The 24,241-nt window shown below is 39.8% G+C and overlaps 1 protein-coding gene across 8 annotated transcripts in view; it reads left to right on the top strand.

Moving 5' to 3' along the window:
• The window catches only part of SFSWAP (splicing factor SWAP), a 104,662-nt gene that overhangs the window by 65,580 nt on the left and 14,841 nt on the right, over positions 1-24,241 (top strand). For 6 of the 8 annotated variants that reach the window (XR_010592892.1, XM_008163472.4, XM_005299538.5 and 3 more), the window contains 3 exons: positions 621-811; positions 11,613-11,684; positions 14,567-14,835. Coding sequence is in view for 7 of the 8 variants with exons in the window: in XM_008163472.4 (XP_008161694.1) it covers positions 621-811; positions 11,613-11,684; positions 14,567-14,835 (532 nt within the window). In the remaining variant the exon portion in view is untranslated. The remainder of the gene's footprint in view (positions 1-620; positions 812-11,612; positions 11,685-14,566; positions 14,836-24,241) is intronic. The other 2 variants (XM_008163473.4, XM_008163471.4) reach the window with 1 other exon arrangement.

Genomic DNA, 24,241 nt, shown 5'->3' with positions numbered 1-24,241 from the left:
TGAGAAGACCCTAATAATCCACAAAAGAGGAGCAGAAAAACTCTTATCACTCTCCTCCTCCCCACCAAAGAAATTAAAAATAACAATTGGGACATACTATTGAAAGGGTTACTGGCTATTTAATCAGAAATTTTATTCTTTAAAAAATTAGTCCATTTAATGGCATCTGTTCAATATTTGCCTAAACCTCAAACATCAATGTAGACAGTGTCTACACCTGAGTATAGTGAGTTGTTATAAAAGCAGTAACTACAACTCAGAAAAGAGTTGAAAACCCTGACATGCTAGCTTACTACCTTTTTGTAAAAACAACGAGGAGTCCGGTGGCACCTTAAAGACGATCAGTTAGTCTTTAATGTGCCTCTGGACTCCTTGTTGTTTTTATGGATACAGATTAACACGGAGACCCCTCTGTTACTTGATACCTTTTTGTAATAAAGAATATTTGAAGAAAAACAGCCATTCTTTTTATAGACTAATAGTTTTATATTGTGACTACAGACTAATGTGGCTTCATATTGTGTACCTATACATCCTTTCTGAAGGAAATGTGAAGATACTTGAGTTAGACACGGTATTTTTTGTAAACTCAGTGCATCTTTGTATGTTCCCCCCCATAGCAAAGCAAAAACTAGAGGACAGACTGGCAGCTGCCGCAAGAGAGAAGCTAGCACAGGCCTCCAAGGAATCAAAAGAAAAGCAGCTTCAAGCAGAACGCAAACGGAAAGCTGCACTGTTCTTGCAGACCCTGAAGAATCCCTTGGCAGAAGCAGAAGTTGAGAAAATTGAGGAGAATTCCTTTAATATGGAGGTAAATTAAGAGTAAATTCCATGTACCGTAGTGGTTAATAGAGAGAACCTATGCATAGAAATTCTCTGACTACGTTATTTTTTAATTAAGCTGACCTAGAAGTTACAAGCTCTTCCTGGATAACAGAAACCTCAGTTTAGAAATCTGTCTTTTCAGATGCCTTGTATATTTTTTGGATCAACAGAAATGTATCTATCACAATTGGTAGATAAATTTGAGAAATATTATTACTGTGTCAGTTTGTATGTTCTATACAATCAAATGAAAAAAAGCATGGTCAGATTTAAATCTAACGCTGCATTGAAAATCAGTGGATCAGTATCCACCCACCCGAGATTAAAGTACATCTGATAGCATTTTTCATTTTCAGTTCCTCTGTTGCTTGTAAATCTATAAATTGGGTTTTAGAAGAGGCATTTTGAGGTTTCAATACAGTTCAGCTGTGGTTTGCATACATGTGGTTTATCTAGAGAACTGAAAATTGAGTTAAACTTAGTGTAAAAATGTGCTGCTGGAAATGCTAATACAAGACCCAAACAAGGTGTGTGCACAATAAGCCCCAGACAATTGGACACTGAATTATATTGAAAGACTGGTGGTGAGAGAATCCAGGGGCCTAATCAACCTGTCAGTTGCATATCAGTTGACTTCAGTGGAAGTTGCACATGCACAACTAATGGGATCACATGGTCCCTTATGTTTTATTTTTGCTGTTGCTCTTTTCCAATGAGCCTTTATATAGTGTAAGGAACCAGGGTTTTTGGTACTGGAGGAATTTGCAAGTCGGTTTGGAGTATCACGTTGCACATTTCTTATAAAGCTCAATCTTTGATCAGTGGGGATGATTACCTCTTAATGCCTGTCAAGAATGCCAGCAAGGAAATTATGGTTGGTCTAAACTGAAAAGTTAGATCAGACTAGCTACAACTCTTGGATGTGTAAAAGAGACATAGTTAAGCCAGTCTAACCCCTGGGTTAGACACTTGGTCAACAGAAGAATTCTTCGTTCAAGCTTGCTACTGCCTCTCAAGGAGGTGGATTACCTACAGCAATGGGCGAGGGATAGCTCAGTGGTTTGAGAATTAGCCTGCTAAACCCAGGATTGTGAGTTCAATCCTTGAGCGGGCCATTTAAGGATCTGGGGCAAATATCTGTCTGGGGATTAGTCCTGCTTTGAGCAGGGGGTAGGACTAGATGACCTCCTGAGGTCCCTTCCAATCCTGACGTTCTATGGTTCTACACTGAAGTGCTACAACAGGGTAGCTGTAGACATTCTGTAGCAGTGTTTTGAATGTAGACATAGCCTTAGACATATGGCCTGTGAGAGGCTGCTTTACTGCCCCTCTCTCCTACCACTAAAATACTTGTCTGTGGATATGGTTGTCAACCTCACTAGATCTAATACAAGGCAAGAATCAGCTGGGGAGTTTTCAAAATCTTTGTTTGAGTGAGTCAGTACAGTGTTGTTCTCTCATACAGGCAAAGGCTGAAAGCTGCTTGAATGTTGATAATGACTTAAGATCTGGTTCTGGGGAATAATAGAACTAACAGTAGTGTCCCCTCACTGCCCTAAATGCCTCTCTGGATCATTGTCATCAAAGAAATTAGGGGCAATTGTCTTGTCGGTGTGAGCCGGTTACTGGAATTTACCGTATCTGGATTAAAGATGATTACTGACTCCGTTAACCAGTTTTTTTCAGCAGACAGTAGAACGGCCAAATAATTTATCACTAGTATAAAACTATTACACGTTAGTCTACTGATAACAGTTGAGCATAACAGTATCTTGCTGGCTTCTTAAAGCCCTGTATCTTTAAGAATTACATTGATCCTTTTTATAAGATTTGCATTTTAACTAGCCAAGCTTTTAAAGAGGCATCATGGATCAAAAAAAGTTAAATGTTAACACATGTTCTAAAAGTATATTTGTTTTTAATTATCAGGAGACTATCCTATTGATTTTTAAGGTAAAATAAGATAATCTTGCATTTTTATTACAGCCATATAACTATCTTTTGAGTGAAAATGTATTTGCTCTGTCACTGCATGGAATAATTATCACAGACAACAGTAGGCATCAATCTTTGGTTCGTAATGAAATCATGAAATACTGATCACAATGTATGTCCCATCTTATAACATAAATGAGAGCTAAAATTTTACCAGGCTAACTGTAGCTTTCTTTTTTACTCTAGGAGTATCTTTAATTTAATTTTTAATTGATTTTCATTTCTACACAATATAGAGGCTCAAACTATATGTATAGTCCAAATAAAAAAAAAAAGAGTAAGAGAACTGAAAAAATGCCCCGATGACTAAACAGAGTAAAAAAAGATTTTTCAAAAAATAATTAGGTTCATCGATGACAGGTCCACCAATGGCTGTTAGCCAGCATGGTCGGGGACATAACTCCATGCTCTGGGAGTACCTGAACCTCTGACTGACAGAGCTGGGAGTGGACAACAGGGATGGATCACTTGGATAAATTGTCTGTTTATTCCCTCTGAAGCATCTGGCACTAGCCACTGTTGGAAGACAGGATACTGGGCTAAATGAACCATAGGTCTGACCCAGTATGGCCATTCTTATGTACTTCTCCAGCTTTGCACCTAAGGCTTGCACGTTCAATTACAGTTCATCAACAAGGTAGGTCTATGTCTAGACACTAGAGGGTTGTTGCCCGTGTCAGTAACTAAAGCAGAGCCCACATTCTTCATAAAGGGAGAATAATAGCATTCTGAGGAGGAGGATTGATTAAATAAATGCATTCATGGACTGAGGAGCAATGCGATTCTGAAATAATATTAAAGTTCAGCTTGGACTCGGTTGCTGAAGGGCCTTTTTGTTGAAGTATTGGAAGGCCTGGGAACATTAATAAAAAGTAATCAGGAAATCCAGTAATTCCTTGTTTATATTATGTCATTTAATGTGTAGTATTTAGTATCTGGTTGTATAATGTGTAGAATGATGGGAACCCAACCTGGCTGAGGCCTCTAGGAACTCTTGACTTTTCATTTTAACTACAAGACTTCTTAGAGGACTGGAGAATGACCAGTGGGATTGTGCAGTGTTGTAGCCGGGTCGGTCCCAGGATATTAGAGCAACAAGGTGGGTGAGGTAATATCTTTTTTCGGACCAACTTCTGTTGGTGAGAGAGACAAGCTGATTAGTGGAGAGAGAAGGAAATAGTTCCAGTTAGACTGTCTCAAACTTCATATTCTTGGTTGAGTTAAACAAATTAGAACTAAAAACACCTTCCTGCCAAACAGTTAAATTAAAAATGTCAGTGAAGTGCTCTAGTCCCTTTCTACATCAGTTGAAGTCTGAGAGAACTCTACTTCTGTTTTCCATTGCTTCAAGTGGGTGGAGAGGAAGCAGCACTCTAACATAACTCAGATGATCAGCATGTGCTTCGTAATCTTAACTATATGTGCAGAGTAAACCAAAAGACAAAGAATGAGAGCTGTATTAAAAAAACAGGATATCTCTCTGTTAAGGAGCATTGGAAACAAGAAAGAACTAGAAGACATTAAGTGAAGGAGTTCAATATCTAGTGTGCATAATGGAAACTTGGTGGGATAATTCACTAACTAGTATAAAATCCATCTAAAAAATTGGAGTAGTCATCCTGAGATGTTATCTTTGTATTGAGAGGTGAAAGAGTTAGCATTTTCTATCGATGACATGTACTTTTGCACACCATGTTGACATCAACCTACTAATGCCTGAAATTTGACAACTAGGTGTGGCAGTGATTTTTGTGCTGAAGTTATGCTTGTCACAATTGTGTAGATACATGCAAAAAATGAGCAAACCTGTTCTACCTCTATCAAACGGGTTTTGAAGTAATGCTAGTGCTGCGTTTTATTTTATACCTTCAAAAAATTGATTCCTCTGGTACCACATGTGTAGGATGTTTGATGCTATTGAGACCAACTGACATTTTAAAGCCTTTTTGCATTAAACTGTACCTTGAAAATAGTCAAATTGGTTTCTGCTGTAGTTGCATTTTTACTACTTTTGTGTAGTTCTCTTGTAGCATTTTATCTTGACTTATTACTACAATATACATGCACATCTCTTGAGGCAGTTAGCACCAGAAACAATTTAGGACTTGGTGAGTAGAGACCCAGTACCAAAAGTTACCGAGAGCTCTGAGTGACACTGGTAGCCAGGGTTCTCTTCACCTTTTCAAGGTCAGACTTGAAAGAGAACTATTTCTTCAATATTTTGTTTTCTGCATGTGTATTTATTTTTAAAAAATGCACTTACACTATAACAAGAAAACTCTACCCATCAACTCCTCTCCTTAGGAGAAGTTTGAGGAAATAGGAGGTGCAACTTGTCCTGAAAGTTAGCAAAGAAGTTAGCAAATTGACCTAAGGTGGGAAGCCCTGAGGAGGACTTTGGAGTATCACTTTGAGCATCCCTGGTTAAGACAGTGATGCCCTTTCTGTTTTCAAAAAATACCACCTGTATGATAGCACTGAAAAGTCAGTGTGTTTAGTTTGCTGTTTTATGAACAGCCAGTGTATGCAATTTAAATGGAAAATTCTGATTATAAAAGGTTTACCAGTCACTTCCTTACAAAGAGTTTCTCAGCCTGCACTACTAAACATACTCTAAACATTTTTTAAAAGCATATCAGTATGCTTTTAAATTGATGAAGATGAGACTTATGAATAGAATGGAAACATTTTTGGAAAATGTATGTACCTACCATGAGCGGAGTCCAGGGTTTTGTGTTCTCATGATACCTATTTTAAGAACCGCAGCTTCATTCTTTTTTGTTTGTTTGCATCAGGGAATAGAATAAATTCACTTCATTCAATTAAATACCTAATTCTGGCTATTTGTATTGGTTGAACTCTAAATATGTGTATCAGTATTGATAGCCTCTACTGACCAAGAATGGTGTAGAGCAGGGGTAGGCAACCTACGGCACGGGTGCCGAAGGCGGCACGCGAGCTGATTTTCAATGGCACTCACACTGCCTGGGTCCTGGCCACCGATCCAGGGGGCTCTGCATTTTAATTTAATTTTAAATGAAGCTTCTTAAACATTTTAGAAACCTTATTTACTTTACATACAACAATAGTTTAGTTATATATTATAGACTTATAGAAAGAGACCTTCTAAAAACGTTAAAATGTATTACTGGCACGCAAAACCTTAAATCAGAGTGAATAAATGAAGACTCGGCACACCACTTCTGAAAGGTTGCCGACCCCTGGTGTAGAGGCTTACTAGACACATTCATCTGCCCTTATTGCAGTCCCGATCAAGTTTCACAACTGGTACACTAACTGAAATCTCTTTGGGACGGCAAGGAGCAATCAGTAAAATTGCCATAGGCATATTTGGGGAAGAGGAAAGCAGTGGGGAGGAAAGGAGGGATTGTGAAGATGCATTGGCAGCATGGAGGAGGCTCCTTGAGCTAGATCAGGTAGTGGAGAAAACCAGTGTCTGGGCAGGCTGCAGTTTACTTCAGAATGGCAGCAGCCTGCTGGCAACAGGCAGTTTTGCATTAGTGGTTCAGTTTAGGTTTCTGTGAACAAGTCATGATTTACCAGATATTCATATAGCTAGTAAGGATTCCCTTACCTGTCTTCCTGGTATTATAAAATGTCAAAAATTTGGGTGATAAAGTAGCATGAACCACGGAAGAGGGGCTATTAGAATTACCCAAATTGTAAACAGTAGCACTTTCTAAATACCTAAAAGAAACAGGGAGAGAAACACAATCATAAAGTTGTGACACGTAGTCAAACATCTAACTTGAAAGTAATCTTCAATAGATTGTCCCAAATGTTGTCTGTTTCTGCCTCTGAATATGACAGTTCTATAGCATGAAGCAGTCTCTTTTGGCCTTTCATTGTTTTAGGCTTGAAGATCTGTTCTTTGTTCTTTTCTTTTAGATGTTTGTCCTTATTTTTGTGCTGTGTATGACAGTATTCTTAACTCTATGGAGGGTAAAATATTAACAATTGAAATGAAAATTCATAATGCAGAGTCTAAAAGTAGGAAGCTATTCAAAATTTGCCAAGTCTAAACGGGATATCTAAATCAATGTCATGCACACATTTTTCATATTTACTAATATAGTCAGGAGTATGACAATTAAGTAATATACAGTTCGGGGTTGCATGGATTTTTGTATGCTTCTATTTATTTCAGCTTTTTATTAAATGGAGAATTTTAAAAACATAAATTAGTATGTTGTCACCTGCTTTGATTGTGGAATGGACTTTCATTTCTTAATGGATATTATGAGATCAATGTCGTTAGGTAAAAGTGAGTCTTTTCAGGGTCTTCCGTTTCACCTTGTAACTAATGCATTTTTCAAAATATTCTTATTTAAGCCCTGATTCTGCACTGTGGAAATCAATTAAAGTTTTGCCATACAAGCAGTATGAGGGCCTTAATCCCCGGCCATTCTTTTTTTTTTTTAAAGAACAAATAAAAAGCATAAAATATATTTACTTACTAAGTGACCGGTTTCATTGGGGAAAAAATCTAAATAAAATCTACTAATTAACATTTTGAGTCGTGTGGTCTTTTGGCCCTAGTAATAGTTCAAAAACTTCACAATGTACCCAGATGTTAAGTTTTTTGGTAGCCTTCTCTTCAGTTCCAAATCCTTTCTCTGTTCCTTCTGCAATGACATGTCTCCTCTGTGATTCCATCATCTATAAGGCTGTCAGAAAGTCTCACACTGAAGTTTTGTTGTGGTAACCACATGACTATGGGGCGGCCGGGCCAAATTTGAGTGAGTAGCATTCTGACCTGGCACATGAGGTGAGATGCTATTTCAAGCCAGCTGGTTCTCCTTACGGGGGGGGCAGAGGCACACAGAGCCAACTGTGGAGACTATGGTCCCTGCCACTGGCAGTAGCATCCAAGGGATGACTGTGCTGAAATGAGCCGCCATTAGGGAGCAGAGGCGCAGGGGAGGCACGGTGGAGGGAGAACCTGATGCCCGGTCCATGTGCCGCTGCCTGTTTTGGACTGTGATAGCAACTCCTTTTTGGGGACCCTCGTGGTGGGGAGTAGAGCTGGATGTGGGGCAGAGTTGTGGTTTTGATGTGACCGTATCAAAGCCACAGCTTTCTTACAGCCTTGTTTATCTGCACTTTGGGAGAACATTTGACTGTTTTTACTGAGGGCTCGCATCTCGTCTGCTAGATGAGGCTCCCATGGGGACTCATTGATTTGATCCTAGCCGTTCTTGGAATTTAGCTGTAAAACATCAGAAACTACTGTTCAAAATGAGGGTCAATCTTTCTGTTCCTCTCATAACTCCTGTAACTTGACTGCTTTCTTTCTGGTTCCTATTTTTGGCACCTTCTGCCCTTTGTGGTTTCCAATATGTCATTCCAATTGTAGTCATATACTTATGACCAGTATTTTGTCCCTTCATTTCAAAGTTAATTTGTCTCAGTCTGTCCTTGTGAGAAGATCCCACATGTTTATTCTCACTGTAGGAAATGGCTGTAATTTGAGGCCCTATGGCAAATTGCTTGACAGTTTTGCTGAACTGTCAGTATTGAAGTCAAGTGCATGCTCTTTCTCAGGCTGCTGTTTTCTGGTTTTTTATTTGTTTTGGATTTTTTTTGTGCTAGAATGTCTTTCGGATTTTGTTTTCATGGATTTCAGATTTTTTTCCCCATGTTTGGCTATTAATTGACTATTGGCTTGTATTTATACAACAATTCAGTGGCAAGAAGACATGAAATTAGGTAAATGATGCTTTAAAAAACAGAAGCACAGAATCATAGAATGATAGAATATCAGGGTTGGAAGGGACCTCAGGAGGTCTAGTCCAACCCCCTGCTCAGAGCAGGACCAATCCCCAACTAAATCAGTAAAGCACACATTCATCAGTAATATTTTTTGTCTTTACATATAGTTAAAACAGCACTTCAGTGAAATCTCACTAATGTTGCTAGAGGATGTTAAAATACAAACACGTACAATTACATGTACAAAATACACAGAACTTTGCCTTGATAAAGTTTCCCCCCAAAAACCCACCATGATAGTTTTCTTCAGCTGTTTTACTTTTGTTTATTGGATGGAGATGAAACCAGATAATGCCATATTATGGAATTTATTGACAACAAAAGATTCTCATTTTTTAAAAAAACCTATAAAATACACTTGCTACAAGATAGCTCTGTTGATCCTGAAGATACTCATCTCCACCCCAAAAAGATCTAAATTTAGACAGTGCATAGTGTACTGTGCGGTGAAACCTGTTGTAAGGCTCTAATAAAACCAGTAAAAGTTGTTAGTTGCATAGTGATGATCATATCATATAATCATTGAATTTAGGAATACTTTAAAGTGGTCTCTAAAAATATTTACTGGAGGGGAAATTTACTACAACTACCACTATAGATCTTTAATGAAATAAACAGGACGGTTAAACTCAGTTGATGCATCTTTATGTACAAGACATACAATTTATAATTCCAAACTTTTTATTGTTAATGGCCTGGATCAGGATATCGTAACCATGGAATGTGCCAATATAATGTTATGAAAAGTGGCTATCTCCATTTTAGTAACCTCAACCCACAACCACATTTGAATCTCTATATAGCAATTTGGTGTATTTTCTGGATTATTTTGAATTGTAGCAATTTCATTTACACTTCCAATGAAAGGTTAAGACTTCAGATCATTAATCCTGCATATGACGTACTGTGCAGACCTAAGGTGTGCAATAAGCAATACATTCATTTTCCTACTTGCATCTAACAGCTAAAATCTTGATTGCTACATAGATTTTTAGTAATAATAATAACTAATAAATTTGTTAGTCTCTAAGGTGCCACAAGTCCTCCTGTTCTTCTTTTTGCGGATACAGACTAACACGGCTGCTACTCTGATAGATTTTTAGAGCAGTGTTGTGTTTACACCTCTGAATTGTGGTAGCTGCATGAAAAAATTAGGTGATCCAAAGAGATGTAAGAGTTGCACTAATGGAAAACATATGATGCTTACGACAGCATTCCTTCATGAGTTGGATGTTTAGATACTGTAGTTAAGTGTATTGTTTGATTTTTCTGTTCCAGCTGTGGTGCTTGTTTGTTTCAAAATTTGTGTATCATTTAAGGCAAAGGCATGTCAAGTTGCCTAGTTCTATAATCCTACTCCTCTACTGTGTAGAATATCACCTACAGGGTAGTGAGAGGCCAGCTAATTGGTCCTATTTTCTCTGGAATTTTTTTTTTTTAAATATCCAAATTATGATCTGTATTGCCTTGAAATGTAGCAAGTGTTAAGCCTTTCTCTACAACAGCAAAATAAGAACAAAATTGATAAATTGTGGGTTTATTGTTGATGAACAAAAATTGGTTGCTTGAGTTAATCTATTATGGCGAAAGACAAATCGAGTATATATCATGGTTGTGTGCATTAATTTGTGGTGAATGAGAATCGATATGTAAATTAGATACATCCCTCAATCTCTACCAGAGTACCAGGGCTGCGCTAGGTGTTAAGTTCGGGTATCACAGTTGCAACTTGTTTTATGTTAAATATTTTCTGCAAATGTAAATTTAATTTCAAAGTTATCTCTATTTAAGAATAACAGGCTGTTCGTTACATTGTTGAATGGTGTGTTATGGTATTATGTAGAACTTACTTTTTGCTTTTTAGGTTCATATATATTAGATTTGGGATTTCTGTGTATAACTTCAGCTGTGGTGGTTCTTTAAAATTCTCTAATTTTTCAGGGTTGCTTAAATAATACATTTGAAAACATAATTTGGCATAAATGTTTCTGACCAGCCATCATACACCAGCAAGCTTTCTACTGAGCGCGCGCGTATTAAATGAAATAATATCCTAGCTTTAATTATATAGGGCCTGAATTTCCTTTCTTCTACACGAGTATTATGCTTGTGTAACTGATGTATAAACAGCGATAGCTGTTCTGGAGATTCAGGTCTATAGTGTGCATAAGCATATATATATATATGAAAGGCATTAAAGGCTGCTGTTCTCTCTGTTATGCCTTCTGAAAAAGAAATTAGCCTTAAAAATTCAGCAGTTCTTGTCTATAAGGGAACTGCATTAAATAGCATAATCATACTCCTCTTGATACAGTAAAAGCTAAGTTTAAGTTCTGGTGGCAAACTTCATTAGCAGCTGTTTCTCCCAACTATACTTCAAACAGTGGTTGAGTTGTGAATGCTTTTAACTTCCGACAGGATTTCCCCACTGTCGCAAATGTATAAAACTCACAGGGACTGTCAAACTTAAATCTGTAGAATTTCAGCAAAGGGAGTGCTACATTAATGTTTGAAAACTAATTCACTCACCTGAAAAGTACTTTTAAGGGTTTACCTGATGCATGTCATTTGCTTCATTTTTTATATATATATATTTTTTTAACATGAGGAGCCACTTAACATGATTTGGCTTGTCTGGTTTATAATGTTTGTTTGTATGTACATTTTGTTCCCAGAATACATTGCCTTTTTCAACAGATAAATTTAAACTGTCTCAGGATTCTTTGCTCTGGGTAGTGTTTGGTTCACAGCTTTTTTGCCCTCATGTCACTACTTTGATAAGCCATCGGACAGCTACTCTATTTTAATTCTGTGAAATGAATTGTTGGTGTTAATTGATTGCTTAGTCTGTGGATATCTACCTCATGCATACCACCAGAACATGGCACCCAGACCTGAGGCAGCCATGGTCATCATAAGTAAGTGGTGTTCCTAGTCACATGAGGGGAACAATTGCCCTCCTGGATTGTCAGCCAAAAACTTGGAATTCTTTATTTCAGAAATGCCAAGAGGGGAAGTGTCATCAACCAGGGAAAAGAGTCAGAAGGCTTTGCCATGAGTACTGTAGCAAGGTAAATTAATTTAAGCCATACTAGTGATAGGGCCATTTGGAATAATGACATAGTACTTAATACTAATACCTTCATTCACATCCTGTTTAATTACAGTTACAATCTTGGTTGCTTCATCCTTTTGGCATCTGCTTTCTCACTCAGATCCTATTTAAAATTATGATACAACATTCTGAATATGCCTTTGTGAAGTATATTAAAATATTGGAAATTATAATGTATTCTAAAAACATCAAGGAGAGCGAGGAGCAGCCCATTATTCTCAGACTGGGGGAGCTTTCGCATGAACACAAAAATGACTCTTGCATGAAGCTAGTAAAAAATTGCATAACGATGTTATGTGCCTGATAGCATCAAGATGAAGCAGATAGCTTAAGTGTTTAAATGTTTAACTGAGCTGTGTATATATTTTTAGTTTACATGAACCTTTTTTGGTAATTGGGAGTTGTACAGTTGTATTGTACCCATTATTAAGGGAATATTTAGCTATTTTCAGCGGTTGCTCTTTTTATCAGATTTTCTTCACTTTTTTCAGCTTCTGTTAGTTTCCCAAAGTTTTTCTCATCCCTCCTTTTGGAAAGGCATTTTGTACCTTATGTTTTTAACCCCTCTTTGCTGCGCTGTTTTTTTTTTTGGGGGGGGGGGGGGGGTTAAGTCTGGGATTAAAACCACCTCCCTAAAGGCAGCTTTCACCTGCTACCTTGGCAGAGTCAGCTGGTTTTGTTTAATACACAGCAATTTTCATGCATTCCCACAGCTTATAGAGCACCGTTTCTTATTGATTTGGTGCTTTGGAGAGCTTAGACATAAGCCTTGGGAAGCTGAAATGAAGAAAGGTGACACAGTAGGAGGGAGAGAAGCCAGGAGAGTCTCTTATATAATGGTTTATGTTCAAAAAGAAAACTGGGGAACTGCACTTGTTGATGTATGAAACATTTCCAGAGAACAGGCCCATAGTAGTCTGTTTGGAAACCTTAAAGATCAGAGATGATAAAGCTGTCTGAAGTAGCACGTAAATTGTAAGGTTAGCTTTATTTGAGATGGGTTTCCAGTAAACTAATCATCCTGAAATAAGAGGGGCAGTCTCATTTAATTCAAATGTTGATGCTGTTGTCTTTATGGTCTTTGAGGCATACTACCATAGTACAGCTTTATTGCCATGTTTTTTTGTAAATATCATTGTAAAATAGCTACTGTCAATTAAAGCTCATAGAAGAAACATGACTTTGACATAATATTTGACATGAAACAGAGTTTCCAATTATCCAAATGTATTGAAGTGTTGACTTGACACAATCACAATAGAGAAAGGGGGAGAGCAAAAAAGATTACCAATTTCTGATTTGCTTATTCTAAGTTTTAATATATTAGTTGCTGTTCAAGTCACAGCAAGTATCCCAGTATCAAGTGGTGGAAGTGTCAGACCGAGCAGAGTGGAAATTATGGCGGGATAATCTTTCTCCAGGTGCCTTGAAAAACAGCAGTTTAAGGAGTGACAGAATTTGAAATAAGGAGCAAACCTACAGTGTCTAACTTGATTTGTTCTCAGCAAGCCATTTCAGCAGGGTTCTCTGAGGCAAAAAATAATAAATTGAAGTTATCTTGGTGTGCAGTGTTTAATTGACTGCAGTCTAAATTATTCATTTAGCATGAATTCAGCAATGACCCTTTTGATCCATAGGGTAAAGGTAGTTTTATGGGCTTACAACCCTTTTTATACAAAATGTTTACTTTACAAACTAGAGAAGTGATTTGTAACAGTATTTTTTCTTCATTTTGCTACTTTTGTGAACATAGTAGTGTTGGATGAAAGGTTGCCTTGTTAGATTAAAACAATATTGAATGTGTACAGGTATTACTGTTTTAGAGTAAATGTGTCCAGTTTATCCTTTTAAATTGAGGGCATAAACTGAGGAGAACCTGTCTATCTGATAGTACCAGATTCTTCAGAACCATTATTAATCTTTTAAAACCAAGGCTGTAATCTTCAAAATTGTGCCCAGATTAGGCACGCACAAATCTGTTTGCATGCGAGTCTGCAGGAGCGGCGCCAGGGTTTTCAGGCGCCCTAGGCAGGGGTCCTTCCGCGCTCCTGGTCGTTGTCGGCAATTCTGCGGCGGGGGGGTCCTTCCGCGCTCCCGGGTGCTTCAGGGCACTTCGGCGGCGGGTCCTGGAGCAAGTGAAGGACCCGCCGCCAAAAACCCAGAGCACGGAAGGACCCTCTGCCGCCGAATTGCCGCCGCGCCCTCCCCCCCCCCCCCCAAATCCTGGTGCCCTAGGCAACCGCCTAAGTCGCCTAAATGAAAGCGCCGGCCCTGTGAGTATGGGGGGCAATGTCGACCTATGTTAAGCTCTGGCAGAAGCATGCATACATTTTAAAAGATTTCAGCCTTACCTCTCCAGACTGTATTTTATTTAAAAATGTAAAGTGTTGACAGGGGGTTATATTTTGGTAGCTCTTGTGGAGTTAGCTAATTATTTTGTTCTAATTTGTATTGGGGTACCTAGGGCTTTTGATAAATGCCTCAGTTTATATTTTCATAACTTAAAAGAAATATTTAGTAAAATGAGTGCTAATTTTTAATATGACTGCTGATAGACTCCTCCAGTATTCCTTCCCTCAAAGGTCAGTAAAGTACATATAGTAAAGCCATTACACAGAGATGCTAAGTGACTTTATCAAGGCTACACTGCAAGTAAGTGGCAGTCCCAGAATTAGATCTGAATATCTGGCTCCTAGCTCTTTGCTCAGTGTACTAGGCCAGTCTGTTTCTAACATGCATATGTGTGAGATCTGATAGATTTTCCTCACATTGAAAATCTACATAATCTTTGCTGAAAACTGAAAGCCATGTTAATAGTTGATTTATTTCTTATTTCAGGCTGTCAGTAACATACCATATCCTTTGTTGACTGGAGTCAGAACTTTACCCACCGTAGAAGTTAAATCATCAGAAAGGCCTTCAAGCCAAAGCAAAGATCCTCCCAGAGATGAAGAAAAGGAAAAGAAAAAAAAGAAACACAAGAAAAGATCTCGGACAAGATCTCGGTCACCTTCCAAATATCATTCATCATCTAAGTCCAGGTCTAGATCACATTCAAAAGCAAAGCATGCACTTCCCACTGCCTATAGAACTGTCAGGCACTCAAGGTGGGTTTGGAAGTGGAAAGTATGCTTTACTATTCTATTTGGGCTAGTATTTAATTTGCCTCTGCACCTTTTTCTATACACATCAGAAAGAAAATCAACGTGTATAATGTAGATAAGAGAACTGGAAAACTTTCAGTAAATACATAATCTTTATATTTGATAATGTTCTGAAAGATTTCATTTAAGTATTTGCAAGATAGTTTCTAATCACAACTTTATAGAGTGAATCTACTAAATGATTCTCTAACTGGTCCACGAAACGCTTGCTGATGGTCTGTGCTTGTGTTAAGTCATAGGGCGCTGACTCCCTCTGTTTCCAGCTACTTCCACAGGTAGTTTTATTCATTTCAAAGAGGAGCCTGGACACCTGTAAAATAGCTGCGAACAAAGGTGGGGAGCATATTGGGAGGGGGGTCTGTAGTTACATCGGCAGAGGAAGAAGTATGAGCTGTCCTCCGTGACTAGGGCCACCAGCAGGATAAACTGCAAGTAAGAGTGTCAGGAGCTACAATGGCTCTGCAGCTGGTACTGGGATAGAGAAGTAGAGCAGAAGGGAATAAGGAAACAAGGTGTCATGTCTGGGTAAGCAATGAAAAAGAGAGGAGCAGGTGGTAGAGCAGCACACGCAGGAGAGTAGAGAACGAAACTAAGGAGTTGGGCAGTGTGTGCCAAGATGATATGAAGGGCCAGCAGGGCATCCGAGAGAGAGAAACAGAATAGACTGGAAAGGGAGACAAGAAAACAGTGCAACTAACTTTGTTAAAAAAGCCCATTAAAGTCAGTTAAAAATACAGAAATACATTCCTGTTATATTACTACATAAGCAAATACTTCAGTCAACACAGGAAAGTTGCGTGATTGCAAATGGGAGAGGCAGTGTCCATGAGACACTTGAGATGTGGTCCACATTTTGAAAAAGTCCCCAAACCCTTTTAGTAACTTAGAGTTTTGGGTGATTTTTCACATAGATTCCACTCTTCGTGCTCATGCATCCCATGCACTTCATCGGATTCTTTTGACTAGCTGTGTCCCCAACTCACTCATCTGAGGGCATAAAGGGAAGAGCAGGCCCAACAACCTCTCAGGCTCTTCTTTACTGCCAGTGGCTGTGAGGTGGAACTCCTGGCGTCATTGCTCCCTCTGCAGTTCACCTTAGATTTAGGATAGTGTTAGTGTAGTTAAGTTTCCTTTGCTTGTTGACATGTATATAAAACCCTGATTTTGATCCTCTTTCAGTCATTTACATTTCATTTTGTTGAGGACAGCCCCCCGCACCCCATACGGAGGTGCTATGACCATGGCAGAGGCTAAATCACTAGGGTATTAAACATGTCCGTTAGACATGTCCCCCCATCTAACTCTGCTGGGCCAGTCAGTAACAGACATTCTTGGTGCCTAATATGCCTTGGGGAAGGACACATTCTGGAACATTGTTCCATGTATCATTTCTTCTCCAGGTGTATCCAGAGAGTGAGGGAGGTGAGAATAAAACTTCTCCTTGTGGAGAAGTCAATGCAGATCTTCTCAGACTCTGAGAAATCTTGGGAGAAGCCTTAATCTGTGGATTGGTCAGCGTCCTGGTGACTCCATTCTGAACTCCCAGGCTACTTCCTGTCTCAGCCCTTATTCATCCCCCACTACATCAGCAATGACATCTGGTAGAGGCAAGTGATGAGGCAAGGTACAGGTTGCCTTTCTCAGCACCTAACAGGAGGCACATGAGTCATCATGACTTGGCCCCAGGCTCAGTCAAGAGTCATAAGTAAGAGAATACCTTTGCCAATAGGTCAGTACTGACATCTATGGCAGCTCACGTGATACTGTTTAAATCTAAGGACTTCTCTGCGTCCAGTACTGGCCCCTCAGCACAGGCTTCGGTACCCAGCATGTCCTCGTTGACTACCACATTCTTGCTGATGACTGTACCCATTCCATCACTACAGACTATCTCTTTGGGACCTGAGACATTAGTATTAACTTATTTGGCACTGTAGCAATATAAATTGCCAAGTGATGTGTTGGTCGGCTCAGTTTTGGAGTTTCAGAGAGATCTGGGGAGGTTATTATAAACTTGCCTACTGTAGAGCTTCCACACCTGGCCAGGGAAGTATTCTGTATTCTGATCCCCTGGTTCATAGGCAGGGGACTCCTGACAGGACTTCCCCTTCCTTAGAGGAGATATGCTCCTCCCCCTACCATGAACATAGCAAGGAAGTATCCCTTACCTATCCTTCATCTCCTCCCGAATAGCTGAATGGGAATCAGGGAGAGAATCCAGAAAACAATCAGTAAGGGGAGCTAGGAAGAGCACTCCACCTTGCATCCCTCACTGTGCCACTATCCCCCTGCTTTCTGGGGCTTTCAACCCTACTATAGAAAACTAGTGTCCTCCACTGTATTTAGAGATAGGTCGTCTCACTGAAGAAGCAAATTTAACCTCCATAGGCAACTCCATCCATGGCTGCTGCAGAGTCAAGAGGAGAGTGGCAAAGAAGAGCAATCTCCTGAGCAGAATCATCAAATTCTGGTTCCAATGTCTTCCTTCACAGATGAAGCAGGGAACCCACTTTCATTGCTCTTGACAAATGAATTCAGAGATATCTAGGACTTCATAAAAAGTACGGCTGACACTTTTGATATCTCTTTGGAGATTATACAAGAGAGAGAGCATAAATTCTTTGATGTTCTCTGGTGTGCAACTCCAGAGAGATTGGCCATGCCATTCAATCTGTTGGAACCCAGCGAATCATTTTGGCCCACAGCAGAGATGGAAGCGGCTACCTCTGAAAAAGCAGAAAGAAGATGTTGGATTCCTGCTAAGGGGTTTGAATACTTTTACCAAATATCCTATATCTGGCTCTCTGGAGGTAGAAGCTTACAGGAGAGGATAAAAGAACGAGTCTACAGCTCATGAGACAGACCCCAAAAAGCTAGGATTTTTTGGTCAAAAGGTGTATTTGTCTGCGAATCTACAAAGGAGGCTAGCAGATTGCCACGTGATACCCTCAAAATATATATTTTTTGAATTGGTACAAACTATCCAATGTGGTGGATAAATTACCCAATGAGCACTAACTGAAATCTGTTACGACTGAGGGCCACCTAACTGCCAGAACATCTCTGCAGACTGTGCTGGATGTGTCTGTCACTCATCTGAACAAAGGCCACTGCAGCTGCTGTGAAGAGATTGTCAGGGCTCAAGTCATCTGGGACCTTCCAGGGGGTCTAGGCAACAGTCAAGGACCTCCTCATTTGAGGGCAACAATCACTTTAACAGTGGCACTGATGAGGTGCTCCATACCCTGTAAGATTTCAGGGCAGCTTTGTGCTCCTTGGGATTCTGTCTCAGCTCCAAAAAGAAAGCAGCCAAGACAAGCCATACTTCAGGCAGTGTTCTTTGACACGATTATCATTAGGATCCTTACAGCCTCCAAGGAAGAGGCAGAAAGTGGAGGCAACCCTCTGCTGGCTCCTCAGCTGTTCCATAGTCTGGGGCTTCAAATAGGCAGAAGAATCAATGCTATTGTCGGGAGCCTGCTTGGACCATCACGGGATCTCTTCTTTTTTTAACCCCACTCTCCCAGCTTAATATTGTAAATAAAGGGCATCCCATCCAGTTTCAATCCCTTCCAATACACACACTCCCAGGGACCCTCTCACAAGAAACTCCCCTTGCCTTTCCCGCCCGCCCCCACAAGAAGCAAGATGTAAACTGCCTCTTACAACTGTGAGCAATGTAGGAGGATGCCCTTGGAGTTCAATATGTTAGGGTTCAATTTAGATTATTGATGAAATGTCCGATAATCCAGGCCCAATCACTGTATTACTCAAAGATTATTAGTCAAAGGTTAATCAGCATGATAAAGAAAAGCAAATACATTACTGATCCAGGGAAGCAGTGCTGCTGCCTGGTCTATTCCAACTACTACTAAGAAATTTACCCTTGTTATATACCATCCATGTCTACGAAAGAGACAAAATTGCATTCTCATGCCCTATTGAGCCATGGAGTTCCCTTCATGGCCTCTTAATTTACATAATAGATAAGCTAAAGACATTGATCACAGAGGGATCTGTAACAAGTATTCCCTTTTTTAATTTTCTGGATACAATTTTCTGAGTGTCAACAGGTCAGAGCAATGAGACAAAACACACCAAGCTTTAGATGCAAAGCGTTACAGGACTCTGGTTCATCTATAAAGGCCTCTGGGAGTCTGATTCATCTGCTAACGAGGGGCAATGGCTTTTATTCCCACTACCTCTTACTCTCAAAGAAGAACAAGGCTTGTGATGGCTCATCCTCAAATCTTCGACATCTCAACATCTTCATCTGCAATTTTCAAATTTAGAATGGTGACTTACTTCTGACTTTTATAAATTCCTTCATTAGATCCTGTGGACTGATTCCCACAGCTTTTGACCACCAAGGTGCCTACCTTCCAATCACCATGTATCTAGCTCACAGGAAGTAACAGATTCCTTCTAGGAACATCCTACTGCCAATAGAGTTCAGCCCTTCATCCCCTTTACCTTGCCAAGTTTTTATCACATGCCGTTTGGTAGTGGCAAGTCATCCAAGGAGACAGGGAATCCAGCAATAATCTTACCTAGATGACTGTCTAATTCAGGAAAGATCACTACAGGTAATTGGTTCAGTACAGACCGTCCTGAAAATTTTCACCTTGTTAGGTCTCAGTATAAACACAGAGCAATTCTTTCTGACACCATAGCACTAACAGAAGCATTGTTAGACTCCAGATCAGTGAGGTCCTACCTTCAAAGTGCTGGTAGACAGCTCTGCAGCAATGCACTGTATCAACAGGCAAGGGGCAACATGATCATCCCTACCGTGTCAAGATGCTGTATGCCTTTTGGAGTGGTGCATTCTGCACCAGATCTTGCCAGTAGCTCTGCACCTTCTGGGTCTTCAAAATACTCTAGCAGACCGGTTTAGCAGGGGACTTTTCCAAGAACTACAAATGGTCTATCAAATACTCAGTTCTGCACTGTGTCTTTTGCAAGTATAGATCTGTTTGCAACAAACCACAACAAGTGTCAGAATTTCTGCTTCAGAGGAGGCACAAGTCCCAAGTTCCCTGTCAGATCGCTTCTTCATTTCTGGATCTCTGAGATTAATATGCCTTTCACCAAACCCCATGATACCAAGTTCCGCGAAGAAATTGAGGCAGAACGCAAGATGCATAATCATAGTAGCCTCAGCATGGGCCAGACAATTCTTCATATTCCGATTTGGTGACTGTCAGCACAACCATCTTACCTGTTCTATTCACGTTTCCCAGAACAATGGTCAGATCCTGCACCTGCACCCAGCATCCTGGCACGAGACAGCCTGGATGCTGGTTGAATAAATCCCATAAATAGGACCCTACCATATTCTTGGCCGTGAAAAATGTGTCATGGACCGTGAAATCTGGTCTTTTTTGTGTACTTTTACCCTATACGATGGCAAAAAAAGTATACAAAAGTACACAGTGTTTCTCAAACTGGGGGTCCCGATCCAAAAAGGGGGTCAGAAGACTATTGTAGAGGGGGGTCACGGTATTGCCACCCATACTTCTGTGCTGCTGCTGGCAGCAGCGCTGCCTTTAGAGCTGGACACCTGTCCAGCTGCTGCTGCTCTCCGTCCGTCCAGCTCTGAAGGTAGTGCAGAAGTAAGGCTAGCCTTGCAACTCCTTTTTGGGGTTGATATTTTACCGTTTTTAAATACACACGCATGTTTTGTTACAACACTGTGATATTTAAGATTTAAATATCTGAAACTGTAATTCAAGATTTTTAAAATGCTGTGACCATGAAATTAACGAAAATTAACAGGGAATTTGGTAGGGCCCTACCTATAAATCAAAGCTATTTTGCTGCAGTTCAGAACATTGTGCCCCAGAGCAGGAAACCTTCAACTAGACTTATTTGCAGAGCTAAATGGAGAAGGTTTTCTATTTGGGCATCTCAGCACCAGCTTTCTGCCCTCACAACACCACTGTCAGTTTTGGACTATCGCCCTGAAGCAGTCTGGACTCCATCCGTTAATAAGAAACCATCTGGCAGCAGTATCATCGCTCTATTCAGGGCCACACTGTATCTTCCCACATTACAGTGACAAAATTTCTGAAGCGGCTCATGCATGTCTTTCCCTCAGTTCAAGAGCCCCTCATCCTTGGAACCCAAGGCCAATGGATTGTGCACGCCCTCCCTACCCTCTCAATTGTAGCCAGGGTAGGGAAGTCAAGCTAGGAGGATAAGGAAGAGTCAGGCTCTTATGCCAGGTCCTCCATATATATTTCATAAAAAGAGGGTTACTCCAAGACCTTACCCTAAGTTTCTGCCCAAGGTGGTCTTGGAATTCCACGTAAATGAGTTCTTTCATGTTCTGGTATTCTTTCCTGAGTCTCTCCCTACCTTGTGTGAAGCTTGATATAGTGACAGCATTATCTTTTTATTCAGATAGTATTAAGAAATTTAGGAACACCCTTAAACTTTGTGTTGCATTTGCTGATAGGCCGAGGGCAACTTATATCCTCAGTGGTTATCCTAGTGCATCTCAAACTGTATAAGAACTTACTACAAGTTAACCAGGAAAGAGCCCGCAGCCATATTTGAGCTCATTCCACAAGGGCTCAGCCTTAGGTGCCTGTTTGGGTAACATACCCATACCTGAGTTGTATAGAGCAGAAGAATGGAACTTGATCCAGACATTTACTATTCTTTCCCTAGTACAGGCCTCCAAACTGGTTGCCAATTTCAGTAGATCTGTCCTGCATTGGCCTTTAGGCTGGACTCCACATACCCACTGCCAAGTAAATAGACAACTACTTGTTAGTCATCAGCAGTGGAATCTGTGTAGACAATCACTTGAAGAAAAAAGAACAGTTACTTATCCTACAGTAACTGATTCTTCGAGATGTGTTGCCCACACGGGTCCCCTGGCTCACCCTCCTTCCCTGCTAATGCGGAGACTTACTCCTATAGGAATTAGTATTGGCAAAGGAACTGTGGCAGTTGGCCCCACTTCATCTTTTATACCTTTGGGACTGAGGGTGCAGATGCAGCCCCAGCGAACATAGAAGAATCTGATCTCAAGTGAATGGGTCTCAAAACAGTGTTTTGCTGTCTCATGTATTTTGTAATGTTGATAGTAGGGTTTACATGTTTGCTATGTACCTATGTAAACACACATATGAATGTACATAACTTCAGCTTTCCTCGTGCAACTCTGAACAGGCCTTGGCTTGCTTTCCTTGTCACTTTCAGGCTAATGTAAGCATCAATTTTTTTTTCCAGGCTTGCTCACTTACAAAGAGGAATTCATTTACCTTTGCAGAGTATTTAGTAGGATATTCTTTTAAAAAAAAAAATCTTCTGGATACAGTGTCTTCTCTTTCTTTGCCAAGTTCTAGACAGGAAAGGATTCATTGAAAGACAATCCTTTAAGTAGGCAATGCTGCTTTGTTTTCATTTTTTAAGTTTAGAACCAACTGGCATTAAAATTTTATAAATCTTGTTGAATATGCTTAGTACTTGTCACCTTCATAAAATCTTTTTTGTAAAAATAGCTCCCATAACAATATCTTGATAGGCTTTGCATGCATGACACTGCAGTGTTGAAACAAAAGTATAAGCATAATTGTGTGTGTTTATAGATGCTGTGATCCCAATATGTTGGGAAGACAATGATTTAGATATACAACAAAAAGAGGGAAGTGCTTATTTTGGGTCTTTGTACCCTTGACGTAACTGTAAAAGAACACTGACAAAAATAACAGCTCCCCAGAACAGAAAACTTCAAATAGCCAGTCAGAAATGGCAATCCAATCCAAACCTGTCAAATTGCCCTGAAGTTCATCACTCCCCAGAAATCTGGGTAAAAACCAAGGGTTTTGTGTCATGTTGGAATGCCTGTGGCTACAATTTGACAGTATCAGAACAATGTCAAATCATTATCAATGCAAGCCTGTGAAGATAATGATGACATGACCACACTGGTAAAACAGTTTAGCTGAAAGTTACAATATTACAATGGACAATATTACAAAATGATTTCAGCATAAGTTTATGGAGACGTTCCAGTGTCAAAATGTTAAAGATGAGCTTCGATACCAATGTGAAATGAAAAAATTCTAAATTGAAGTAACTCACGTTCTGTGACCTAATACTAAAGCAAGTTTAACACCTCTGCAATTGAATTGGTAGGTAAGTCGGAATCTTTTCAATAGTGCTGTTAAAGCATTGCATTGTCATGTCGCGTACAAAATGTGGCTCTTCACACGTCTTTCTTGTTTTGTATGCCTAGAGTCAGACATTGCAATAAGCATGTTGCTCAGTCTTTAGATTCCCACAAGACCCAGTGTTACGACTTCCTACCATACCATACCTTATTTAGATGTAGAGACTAATTAGAAGTATATTGTTTCCCACTTGTATTACATTACTCTAAACTATTTGTAAAGATTGATCTATGATGAATAGCCCCACTCAGTGACCTGGGATAAAGGGCTATCCTATAATACCTGGACACTGTTATTAAATTACATAAATTCTAACAGCTTTAGGCTTTGTCTACACTAGCACTTTTGTCAGCAAAACTTTTGTTGGTCAGAGGTGTGAAAAACACACACCCCGACCGACATAAGTTTCACTCACAAAAGCGCTGGTGTGGACAGTGCTATGTCAGGGGGGATGATCTCCCACCAACTTACCTACTGCCGCTCATTGGGGGTGGTTTAATTATGCTGGTGGGAGAGCTCTCTCCCACCAGCATAGATCTGCCACACGGGAGACCTTACAGTGGTGCAGCTGCAGCAGTACAGTTGTGCCGCCGTAAGGTCCATAGTGTAGACATACCCTCAGTTGCTTTATTTGTCTATGTCAACCTTAAAACTATTTTAAACAGGTGTGTTATGCTTTTGTAACCTTATTTTGTGCTGTGCAGGCAGCCGATCCTAACCTTCGAACCTTAACAGAGAGGTTGTCAGTGATTACTTGGCACTTGGAGCAGATTAGAATGATAGTAACTATGGAGAGAGAGAGACTTCCTATTGAACTTTTTATTTTTTTTTAAGTTTGACTAATGATCCTGTTCAACAAAGCATTCCAGAATAAGGATATCTTTTCAGAATTACCAAAATTTCATAGCTTTCTGACAGACCAGCACATTAAACGATGTATCTACACAGGAGTGATTTGTGTCTTGGTCCTGAAGCTGTTTAAATTAGTAGTCATTTAAATTAATTGTGACAGCTAAAAGAGAAGCTGTACTTTTTCCGAAATTTCTGATTAGGGTATGTTTTAATTGAACATTAATGAACTCTAAGTTGTGAAATGTAAAAACAAATAATGACCTATTGACACACATTTCGCTTCATTTGGAAAACTGTTTTGGTTTAGATCT

This window comes from Chrysemys picta, chromosome 15 (genome assembly GCF_011386835.1).
Source record: "Chrysemys picta bellii isolate R12L10 chromosome 15, ASM1138683v2, whole genome shotgun sequence".
NCBI classification, from domain to species: domain Eukaryota; kingdom Metazoa; phylum Chordata; order Testudines; family Emydidae; genus Chrysemys; species Chrysemys picta.
This window is presented reverse-complemented; position numbering and strand designations above follow the sequence as displayed.